Source organism: Bufo gargarizans, chromosome 2, assembly GCF_014858855.1.
Source record: "Bufo gargarizans isolate SCDJY-AF-19 chromosome 2, ASM1485885v1, whole genome shotgun sequence".
NCBI classification, from domain to species: Eukaryota; Metazoa; Chordata; class Amphibia; order Anura; family Bufonidae; genus Bufo; species Bufo gargarizans.
In genome coordinates, this window is record NC_058081.1 from 111,779,314 (window position 1) to 111,791,691 (window position 12,378).

Genomic DNA, 12,378 nt, shown 5'->3' on the forward strand with positions numbered 1-12,378 from the left:
CCACAAAACACGAATACCGGCCATGTGTGTTCCGCAATTTGCGGATCGCAGATGGCCGCAACTATAATAGAAAATGTCTATTCTCTTCCGTGATTGCGGGTACCCGGAACGGAACTGCAGACTGCACACGGTGAGCTGTCCACATCTTTTGTGGACCCATTGAAACAAATGGGTCTGCAACGTTTCGGAACAGATGCGGACTACTTCATACGGCCATCTGAATGAGCCCTAATGAAGTGGAAGCAGCGCTCGCATGGAGTGCAGCCTCTTCAAACAGCTGGTTGGCAGGGATCCAGGGAGTCGGACCCCCGCCGATAAGTCATTGATGACCTATCCTGACGATGGGTCATGAATATTAACGCCCTTTAAGCAAAACTGTATGCCATGTTAAGTCTAGACAGGAACTGGCATAAATGAAGTGATTTCAAACATTTTATCCAGGAAACCATCCACTTGTTCATAAACTAAAATACAAATATATAGAATATGCACACAGGTTAGTATGTGGTAAAAAGATTTTGTATTTAATTGTCCCCTTAAAAGGTCAGTGTTAACACCATAACATGCTTTCTCATGGGCCAATATTAGTATCGTAAACACAATCTGTTATGGAACATGCCCCTCCAGATAAATAATTGCTCAGTCCATTGGAGGTCTTTTGTTTGCGTTTGTTGCTATTGGAGCCGCGCACCAGTCCTGCAGAGAGGAGGACGCACATGGGCACTAAGCAGAAAGGGTGTCTGTTATGATTTCCTTCTAGGCATGCCCACTCCTCTGGCCTCCATCCTGCACTTCCAGTGTTGAGGATCCAGTCTGGCTTCTTCTGTCCTTGCTCTGTAAAGTTCTGGACAGGGTCACGTGTGCCGCTGCAGCCAATCGTTGGCCTCAGTTGTGACGTGTACCTAAACGGCACATCACTGCTGGGTCACATGCCCCTTGGGGACTTGTCACCTCTGAGGCCAATGATGCACGTGACCCTGTCTGGATGTGTACAGGCCTGTGACAGGAGGGAGCTGACCAGACACTCTGCTGGAATGGAGAGGCGAGGACCAGGTGAGTGACTTTTTTTTTTTTTTGACTATAGGATTAGCTCTGTACTGCCTAAGTTAAAAATGAACATAAAATCTGATTCAACCCTTTAAAGCGGAGATGTCTCCAGTGACTTTACATGGGCTAACACAGCCGTCCAGTTATCAGCAACGAAACATTGGTGATCGCCCGTCCCCATAAACATGCATTACTTCTGGGCAGCATATCACTGTTCAGATAGCACAACCTGCTGCCCAGAAACCAAGAGATGGGTGTCTGCACCAGCAATGCCTTCACCTGATGAACCGGCATCTGCTCGTTCAGTGAGTGGTTAGTGGCACCTTCTGAAAGTTGCCCCCATCATTGGCCCATGTAGAGGAGCCTTTAGGAATAACTTCTAAAATCTCATTTCAAATTGCCTTCCATTGCAGGGGGAAAGGTGGTAAAGGCCCCCATATAGACTGGTGGCCGAACCCGCCATTCTGATGTGTGTGGCGAGCTCCCCCCAAGGTGGATCAGAAGTGACTATTTTTGGCTGATCTTTTTGTTCTCCTGGGTGATAAGTGTCTGGCAGCAGCTTTCTACCTTTTTCTCAATAAATACACACACGTTCAGCTTTTCACACAAAATCCCGCCATGGAGAATCCTCAGCAGTGGGCGTAAGAATAGGCCAACCTCTCTGGCGCACATTAAACTGTCACCTTTCTTTTCTGTGCAGATTGGACTGTTGCAGACTTCTGATAAGGTGCTATCACACATCTCCTCCAAGTGCCTCTCCTATTTGGTGCTATATCAACTTAAATTCAAGGTGAACAGAACTTTCCTCTTTTTTTTGCTTTCATAAATTGACTGTTACTGAACATCTGTGATTAAAATGGGTTTGGTTGTGGAAGTTGAGGAACAAGCTGACAGACTGCATGGTGTAGTCTACTGAACTGCCCATGTTACAACATGCATTATTGATTGCCCGATGTGTGGTCAGCATGCAACTGATCTTCATCATGATTTATAGTCTTGTCCAAAATTAACAGATTGGGGAAACTCCTAGTGGCTGTTGGTTCTTTTTGAGGTGTGTTACAAAAATACCATGGCACCTTTTCACTATTAGAAGGTGAGGGTGGACCGATACAACCATCCCAGGTATTGATCATACCATTATCGGCTGGTATGGTAAGTGTTGCCTCCTTCAGAATTGTTTATGGCCTACTCTTCCGAGTTCTACTCAAGTAGTAGCTGAGACCAAAGCGATTCTCACCTTCAGAAGCTTGATCCATCCTTTTTAACACTGATGGATCATCCGTATCTGATTAGTGGGGAGATCCGATCAGCTGTTTGAAGAGACCATAGTGTTCTTTGCGCACCACAGCCTCTTCCTAGGCCATGTGATGCCACGTTCATTGGTCACATGGCCTACGTGCAGCTTAGTTCCATTCAAGTGAATAGAGTTAAAGAGGACCTTTCATCTGTTTAACCCTAGTCTAATTAGGGTCTTACCTTTTTATAGGGCGGCCCCACTGATGTACTTCACCGCTCCAGTCTCCGCCTAGTATAACCAAGTCGGCTAATTAGAATATAAGACGCCGAAATCAACGGGGGCCAACAAAGACGGACAAAAAAAAGTGCGATGCCATTCGTGGGGGCCGCCCTATAAGGGAAGACCCTAATTAGACTAGGGTTAAACAGATGAAAGGTCCTCTTTAAGCTGCAATACCAAGCACAGCCAGTGTATGGCACTATACTTGGTAAGCTGTGAGGGGGGAGGGGGGGGGGGCTTCAGCACTCACCGGCCTCTTCAAAGAGCTGATCAGACCCTCGCCGATCACATGCTGGTGATTTATCCTGAGGATGGATCATCAGTATTAGGTCTCATTCACACGGCCGTTGCCCCTCTGTTGCAGTATCAAGGCCCGCATACAGCGATCTTCCGGAATTGGAAGCTATTTATTTGCAAATATATGTTGCAGAGTGAAATTAATCCCTTGGGTTAGGGTTAGCCTAACCCTGGGGAATACTTAAATTATCTCCGTGACTGTAGGGCTGGAACGCTGACAGTGAGGCTGCATGGGGAGGGGTGTCGGGGGTTTCCTACAGTTGTTATTTATGTTAGCAGTGATTATGGCTTATATAGATAGGGCCGCTAAGTATAAGGGCGTCTTCACACTTTTAGGCAGGTGGTCTGTCACTTAATATATTTTCCACGCACTGTCCCTGTTTCCCTAGAACGAAGTGAATCCTCATTGGCTTCAGTTCTGCCTAAATACCTTCAGCGATGACCCAGGATCCCCCGCCCTGATGCAATGTCTGATGTCTCTGATGGCTGTTTACAAAGGAATCCTTGTGGATGAGAGGATCAGAAAGGCAGGTAGGATTATATTTCATGATTACCGGTGCAGAACACGACTAAAGCCTGTGTTAGACAGTCTGATTCTGCCGACGATTGTTGGGAAGAAAGCGTTCCTTCCTGGCCATCGCCTGCTTGCTAGGAGAGGAGACTGCTGCTATTACATGCAGTAATCTTTGCCTCAGTATAGGGCGGAGCAATGCCGTCGCTCTTCTCTATTCTGAATCATTGTTTTCCAACAGCAGATCGTTAATTTTTAACCCCTTAGTGATCACCCATACGTGTTTTTACGGCGATCACTAAGAGGCCTTAGGCTGGGCCACCTTTTTTTTTTTTTTTTTTTTTTTTTTACGGTGGCCCAGTCTAAGCACTGCAGGGGTCCCCCTTGCAGCTGGGAGCGGAGATCCGGCTCTTGCATGAGAGCTGTGGCCCTGCTCTAACAGCCCGGACCAGCAGGAGTGCAGATCCGGGCTGTTTAACACTTTACATGCCACGGGCAATGGCACCCACCGCATGTAAAGTGCTGACAGAGGGAGCGGACTCCCTCTGTCTCCCATCGGCGCCTCGCAAATGCGATCGTGGGGTGCCGATGTGTGTGAAGGCTACCTGGGGTCTGATGTAGGCCCCAGACCAGCCTTCAATAATTTCCAGCAGGCTGCGCCTCTCTCAATGTTAGAATAGCATTGCTATTAAAATGCAATTCACTATAGGGATAGTGCATTGCATTTTAAAAGCAATCAAAAACTGTCTGTTATAGTTCCCCCCCACCCCTTTTCAATAAGAAAATTGCAAGAAAAAAAATCTTCCCCATATGTTTGGTATTGCCGCGTCCGTAACGACCCTGACTACATAAATATCGATGAAAAAGGGAAGAAAAACACTTGGCTAGTAAGGCCCAAAACAGGCTCGTCATTAAGGGGTTAAACATGTCAAAAGATTTGGATTGCATCATTTTAAATTACTTACAAGGTGGTACAAAACCCCTGACTTTCTCTTCAAGAGAGGACTAGCGACTACAGGAGCATGTTGGAGATGTGGAGTAGGAGTGGGCTCTCTGTCGCATATTTGGTGGCATTGTCCTCGGATTAAGTCCTACTGGGGAGAAGTAGAAGCGTTAATTCAGAAACTTACAACCTCAGATTTTAGACTTGCCCTAGAGATGGTAGCCCTAGCTCTTCCCGCCCCTCAATACTCTCCATCCAAAAGAAATCTAATTTCACACCTTATAGCCGCAGCCAAAACGGTAATTCCCCTACATTGGCTAGATGTAAATCCCCCTTCCATACAAGAATGGAAAGCTAAAGTAACTCAAATCTGCCGGTTTGAAGAGATGACTAGCTGGATTAACAGGACTCGCGATAAATTTCTGAGGTTATGGAATCCTTGGAGGTCCCCCCCCCCCCCTTCTCTCTCAACTTTGTCTATCCTTTCTACCCTTTATTCTCAACTTCTTCTTATTTTATACTGTTATTTTACTTCCCCTACATAGCTCAAATATGTAACTTCAAGGAAGAAAACTAGAATTGAAGGCTTCCTTTCTTCTTTATATTTCCTTAAATATCAAGGGGACTTGAACAGCAATGACAAGTGATGATAATCCATGTATGCTTACAGTTAATTTATAATGTTTACTATTGTGAGACATTGGATACTAATATCGCATGGCTTTGCATATATTTGACATGTCAACTGATTTTGTTACTTAACTATTTATAAAAAAAAAAAAAGATTTGGATTGCCGCTCCTTCAGCGGCAGTATCACACTGCCAGATGATCGCTAATGTTACTACAAATGCTTGTTAGCGATCATCTGGCAGAAAATCTGCCTGTCTAAGGCTACTTTCACACTTGCGCTTGATCGGATCCGTTCTGAACGGATCCGATCATATTAATGCAGACGGAGGCTCCGTTCAGTACGGATCCGTCTGCATTAATAACTTAGAAAATTTTCTAAGTGCGCAAGATGCCTGAGCGGATCCGTTCAGACTTTCAATGTAAAGTCAATGGGGGACGGATCCGCTTGAAGATTGAGCCATATGGTGACCTCTTCAAGCGGATCCGTTCCCATTGACTTACATTGTAAGTCTGAACGGATCCGCACGGCCAGGCGGACAGCTGAACGCTGCAAGCAGCGTTCAGCTGTCCGCCTGTCCGAGCGGAGGCTGAACGCCGCCAGACTGATGCAGTCTGAGCGGATCCGCTCCATTCAGACTGCATCAGGGCTGGACGGAGGCGTTCGGGTCCGCTCGTGAGCTCCTTCAAATGGAGCTCACGAGCGGACCGACGAACGCTAGTGTGAAACTAGCCTAATACAGGCTTAAGATAGCAGACTACCTTAAAACCTATTTTAGGGTGGGTTCACATCCCATTTTATGCCTCTGTTTGACGTATACGTTAGAAAAAAAAAAGGGGGGCAAAAATGCAGCACACCACATTCTTGTATCCTGCAGAGTCCACTGTTAAAATCCAAGCGTTTATTGTATTTTGTTAAAATCCATTAGGCTACTTTCACACTGGCGTTTCTGGGTCTGCCTGTGAGATCCGTTTCAGGGCTCTCACAAGCGGTCCAAAAAGGATCAGTTCAGCCTCAATGCATTCTGAATGGATAAGGATCCGTTCAGAATGCATCAATTTGGCTGCGTTCAGCCCCCATTCCGCTCTGGAGGCGGACACCAAAACGCTGTGGAGCCAAACGGATCCGTCCTGACTTACAATGTAAGTCAATAGAGACGGATCCGTTTCAGTGACACAATATGGTGCATTTGAAAACTGATCCGCCTCCCATTGACTTTCATTGTAAGTCAAAACTGATCAAATTTTTTAATTTTTTTTTTGTTCATGGTAATGCAAACGGATCCGTTCTGAACGGATACAAGCGTTTGCATTATAGGTGCCGATCCGTCTGTGCAGATACCAGACTGATCTGCACCTAACGCATGTGTGAAAGTAGCCTTAGCCGGCCGGAGTACAAAGCAGTCTACTCATTTTAACATAAGGGTCCATTCACACGTCCGAAATGTGTTTTGCGGATCCGCAAAACATGGACACGGCAATGTGCGTTCTTCTTTTTGCGGACCGCACATTGCCAGCACTAATAGAATATGCCTATTCTTGTCCCCAATTGCGGAATGAAATTGCGGATGTGTGATTGGGGCCTGAGAGTTTTGGTCCTGACTAAGACTCTTATGTTGAAACCTGTGGACTGCTTTGTACTCAGGCCGGCTAATGGATTTTAAGAAGATACAATAAATTGGTCTAAATGTAAGACCGCAAGGAAGCTGTTACATTTTAAAGCCTGTGCCTCTTCATAACCACAGCGGATCCACCACCAGGTATAGAGTATTTATTTACAAATGCTTCATTCATATTCACTGGACAGGCTTGTGGATGACAATAGCCATATTCTGGGCACGTTGATTAAGATGTGTGTGTGTGTGTGTGTATGTTCCGCGATCACTCAAACACAAGCATCGATTTCAACGAAACTTGGTATACACATCCCTTGCTACCTGGAAAGAAATCTTGGGGGGTGGTGTCACAGCTCTCTAGCATGTACCGTTCCTGAGATATTCCCCAAAAAATGCAAATATGGCACATCACATGACTTACATTAGCCAATAGAAGCCTGCAGGTCTTTCTCTTCATATCCCAACTGCCATACACACAATCACATGTCCCTATCAGCCAATAGAAGCTTGCAGGTCCTTAGTCTCCACATAATACACAGTTTTACGCCGGGTTTCCATAACAACCCAGCCATTTTTCCCCTCACCCATGCGACTAGGACCTCCCATCCTGGACAGGAAACCTGAAGAGCTAAAATGGTTCACACCTCAGTTCAGGTTTCCTGTCCTCCGGATAGGAGGTACCTGAGGAGCTCTGGCTCCTACCGTTGCTTTGGTTCTCACATCAGGAGGCTGGGGTTGTCCGGGTCTACTATACCATAAAGGGACCTATCCCGGGCGGCGATCCTTGGGAGCTGCTGCCCGAGCCTCATTGGGGAGCCGCTGTGGCTGTATTCAGGCGGCTCCTGGCCCATTGCAGCAGGGTGCCTGGCGCTGCGCTTCCAAGATGGCGGTGCGTGCTTCTCTTGCGTTCAGTGCATGCGCGCCGGGACGGCCCCTTCCGACTCACCGAAAGAGGTGTGGGCATCTTCATGCGTTAGATTAGGCTTTTTTTGACTTAAGAGTTAAAAGGAGCCAAGGCGTGTTTGATAAATTGGCAGCAGGAGAAGGAAGGCAGCCAGCCTTGTGTGCTCACAGTGTTGTGCAGGATCTGGGTTTCCACCAGCATGTCTGAACCAGGTAATGCAGGACTCGAGGCCCACAAGCCCGGTATTGGTCCTGAGGAGTGCGGAAGCTTGACTTTACTATTGGTGACATTTATCCTCTCCTAAATCATTTTGGGTGTTTTTGCTTTATTGTTGTAGGTAGCAAAAATCCTAAAGAAATTATCCGGAAAGACTAAACATAAAGAATGTGGAGGATGTAGAGTAGCTTTAGCAGCCTCTTATGTTAAACCACTATGTCAAGCATGTATAGATAAATTGGTTATGGAAGAGTCTCGCCTCTTATCTAGAAATATTAAGGCCTTGGTACGGTCAGAAGTTAAATCTACTATTAAATCACTCAGTCTGAGTCGCCCAAGGTCCTCAGAAAGGTCTACCTATAATAAGGACTCTGATTAGGATTTATTTATTTTTTGGGGGGGAGGACGTGGATAGAGAATCAGGCCAGGCCTTATCGGATTTCTTCTCTTCAGATGAGGATTCAACGGGGAGGGCTTTTTTTTTTTTTTTTTTTTTTTTTTTTCACTGAAAGATCTCGAGCCTTTACTTAAAGCCACCATGCAATTAGAGGATATAAAACAACCTGAATAAAAAAATTGGAGGAGTCAGTAGCGGGCATCTGGGACAGAGCCCCCTCGGTAGATGCCCCGGTAGCTAAAATAGCCAAAAAATTGGCTCTACCATTCGATGTTTTAGGCTGCTTAGGAGATCCTTTAGATAAAAAAGCAGATGTTTATCTTAGACGTGCTTGGGAGTCTGCTTCAATAAGTCTTAGGCAGGCCATTGCCGCCTCTTGGGTCTCCAGGTCCTTAAGGCTATGGTTAGATTAGCTGGAGGCTCCTATTAAGGACAAAATACCTAGAGTGGAATTAATATCTTCCCTCCCTACATTTTCTAAAGCCGCAGACTTCCTGGCGGACGCTTCTACTGATACGATCTGTTTTTCTGCCAGAGCATCTGCCATGTCTATCTGTCTTAAATTGTGGAAGGGGGATCAGGGTTCCAAGTCTAGACTCTTCTCTCTTCCATGTGAGGGTTCTAGGCTGTTTGGTTCCTTGCTTGATGACATCCTAGAGAGGGCCTCAGATAAAGAGGGGTTTCCCGGTTCCTCAGAAGATATCTATTTTTTTTTTTGTAAATCCCAGGCCAGTTTTAAAAGACAAAGGGGTAGGTAGAGTGATAGGAGAGACAGGGAGAAATTTCCTAAAAGATCTTTCCTTTTTTTTTTTTTTTTTCCCCAAGCCCCAGGACCAAAGACCAAAGGACAAACGGCAATGACGCCAGATCTCAGGTGCGGGGAAGGCTTTCTCAGTTTCTCCCAGCCTGGAGGTCCATTTCTCAGAACAAATGGAACCCAAATGTGATAAATAGGAATTCCAGACGGAATCTTTCTCATCCACCAGATTTTTTTGCCCAGACAGCGTGTCCCAAAAATCCGGAAAGAAGAAATGCTTTGGAGTTAGAAATGTTCTCCCTATTGCACAAAGGGGTAGTTTGCCCGGTTCCCAAAACAGAGGGGCAAATGGAACATTCAGAATGATTTAAAATCTAAAAAAAATTAAGCAAATCTCTGGTCTACAAAAAATTTCATATGGAGACTATAAAATCAACTGTAGATCTCCTCTTCCAGGATTGTTGAATGGCGAGCTTGGATCTGGAAGATACAGATTACCATGTTCCAATCCGTGCTTCCTACCAAAAGTTTTTAAGAACAGCAGTCTGGGTACAGGGAGAGATACTGCATCTCCAATACAGAGCGCTGCCCTTTGAGGTTTCTCAGGCTCCCAGAGTCTTTACCACAGTAGTAGTGGCTTTTGTAAGACTGTCTGGAATTGCGCTAGTGCCCTATCTGGATGATTTTTATTTATTTTTTAAATAGTCTCTCAATCAAAATAGACTAGAAAAAGATCTAAAATTCCTCTGCTCCACTTTGAAAAATCTAGGCTGGAAAATAAACTGGAAAAAATCATTCCTGATTCCTTCTCAAGCTTGCATTTTCTTAGGAACTAAGCTGGACTCCTGTCTGCAAAGAAGTTTTCTTCCGCTTCCAAGGAAGGAGTCGATCAGGGAACAAGTATGGGCAGTCTTTCTTTCTTACCAGTGTATTTTCAGGGAAGCACTGGTGGCACTCGCGCAGATTACATCAGCAATTCCAGCAGTACCTTATGCACAGATCCACTCCAGAGAGCTTCAGGCAAGCATCCTAAAATCATGGGACCAGCTCCTTTTTATTCCTTGGATCAGAGTTTCCACCTTTCTTCAAAGACAAGACTCTCCCTGTTGTGGTGGACAATTCTGTAGAATCTATCCGCAGGGGTTCTATGGACATTTCTAGACCCAACTATAATTACCACAGACGCCAGCCCTTGGGGTTGGGGGGGCCCACTCCCAGAACAGATGCTGGCAGGGGAGATGGGACTTAAACACGAGGAAAGCATCCTCCAATTTCAAGGAGTTAAAGGCAGTAGAGTTGGCACTGAAGGTGGCTATACCAGAGGTAAAACACAGGAAGATTGTCTTCTATTCCGACAATTCTACAGCAGTGGCCTACATAAACCGTCAAGGGGGAACGAGAGTCCCTTCCCTTACTTCTATGCCAGAAGATCTTTTTTTATATAGCAGAGGAGAGAAGGCTTTTTCTGTCAGCAGTGCATCTAAAGGGGAAGGAGAACGTCATAGCAGACTTCTTAAGTCGAGTCTCCTTTAAAACAAGGAGAATGGTGTCTAAACAAAGACCTTTTTTTTGCAAATAGTTCAGGTACGGTCTTCCCACTGTGGCCCATTTTGCCTCAAGAGCCAACAGATGATTAGAGGTTCTTCTCCCTCAACTATTTGGATGGCCCGTTAGCACAGGACTGGAACCAGGAATTACGGTATGCCTTCCCTCCATTTTGCCTTATTCCCCAGGTATTGAACAAAATAGAAATAGAGGGGGCCTCGGTTATCCTGATAGCTCCAATGTGGCCAAAGAGGTCCTGGTACTCCAGTCTGCTAAGGATGGCAGTAGAGCCTCCGTGGACCATTCTGTTGAAGGAGCATCATCTTTACCAGGGTCCACTAGTCCATGCCAGCTCAGAAATTCTCCATCTTTTGGTGTGGATTTTGAAAGGGAAGTTTGGTCTAGAAGGGGATTATCCACCAAAGTAGTCTCCACATAGAAGCCTGGTCACATGATCCTTATCAGCCAATAGAAGCTTGCAGGCCCTTATTCTCCACAAAAACAGTTTTACACCAGGTTTCCATAACAAGCCAGCCATTTTTCTTCACTGCTGTAGGTCAGCTTTAAAGGGGCAGGGCGCTGTGGATGACACGATTAAGGGAGCGGAGTGCTGTGGAGGGGGCAGGTAGGGTGGCAGGTCCCACTAAGCCATGCCCACTCCGCAGCCAACGGGGATTAAAAAAAATGAAGATAAAAATCTATTTCTGTCAGCTGCAGGGGTGGGAGGGTGACTTTCTCCCCGCAGCTCATGCTCAGACAGCACAGTGCTGCTGTCTGAGAGTGAGCTGTTCAAAAGAACATCCATGTGTCTGTCCAGGCCCTGCGCCGGATGGAGGATAGGGAGTTTGAAAGCCGGACTGTCCTGCCTAAAACTGGACCTCTGGCCACCCTAGGGGCAGGCTGCTGTGGAAGTCACAGTTAAGGGGACAGTGCGCTGTAGAGGCCACTGTTAAGGAGATGGGGCACTGTGGAGGTCACTAATGAAGGGGTGGGCACTGTGGAGGTCTCTGTTAAGGGGACAGGGAACTGTGGAGGTCACAGTTTAGCAGACTGTACCATTTTGGAGGTCAGTGTTAAAGGGCGGAGTGCTGTAGTGGTCACTGTTAAGGGGGATGCTGTCTATATCTTTTAATGGCACACACAAACCTTAAATGAGATATACCCGTGCAAAGCCGGCTCCTTCTGCTAATATATAATATATAAATATATATATATGTGTGTGTGTGTGTGTGTTGGATGCCCACTGTCCCTCCAGTACCAGCTGTGCCCTCCAAATCACTCTCATGTAGTTGTGAGAGTGGGCCCTACTATAGCTAGATATGCTGGGTAATCTTAGTGAGGGCCAGTGTGCCCATTCTTGCATCCAGAAGCCATAATAACATCCGACCATGTAATCTAATTTAAGGGAACATGTCACCTCTACTATGCTACCCTCACTGAGTGTTTCTAAATGTTTGTGTTACCCTAAACATATAAATTACACTTTTAATTTAATTTGCAGACAAATTCAATAAGTATTATGCATTTTTGTACTTCCTGCCTTTTATGCAAATTAACATAAGTCATATCTTACTTGTGTGACCAGAGAAGAATCATATTTTCAAGCTCAGACTCATCTCGGGTTAATTTGCATATTTATCAATTTTTTTTTTTTTTTTTTACACAAAAGCACACATAGCTATGGGGACTGGGTATTGGGGATATGCTAGCGGCCATCTAGCAACCCATGTCCTCAGCTCTATACCCAAAATCCAGGTTTCTTTTAAGGGTCCCACCCAGTGCACCGTAGTGAGAGGGATCTGGGATATCCACAGGTTAGGGATGACGGCATGAAATGTCTCATTCAGCAAATCGGATGTAATTAGTGAGTATATTGAGCCGGTTTTGATGTCATACAGTATTTTATAATGGGCAATGTCAAAATCATGCTGCGGCACTGCAGCAGAGGTGGATGGTGTAATAGACCTATTTACGTAGACTTTTTTTGTTGTCCTTTTAGTG

General features: G+C 45.6%; 1 protein-coding gene across 2 annotated transcripts in view; it reads left to right on the forward strand.

Moving 5' to 3' along the window:
- Positions 1–12,378, forward strand: part of LINS1 (lines homolog 1) — a 60,439-nt gene that overhangs the window by 15,554 nt on the left and 32,507 nt on the right. For both annotated transcript variants that reach the window (XM_044279412.1, XM_044279413.1), the window contains 2 exons: positions 1,748–1,837; positions 3,250–3,391. In XM_044279412.1, the coding sequence (XP_044135347.1) occupies positions 1,748–1,837; positions 3,250–3,391 (232 nt within the window). The remainder of the gene's footprint in view (positions 1–1,747; positions 1,838–3,249; positions 3,392–12,378) is intronic.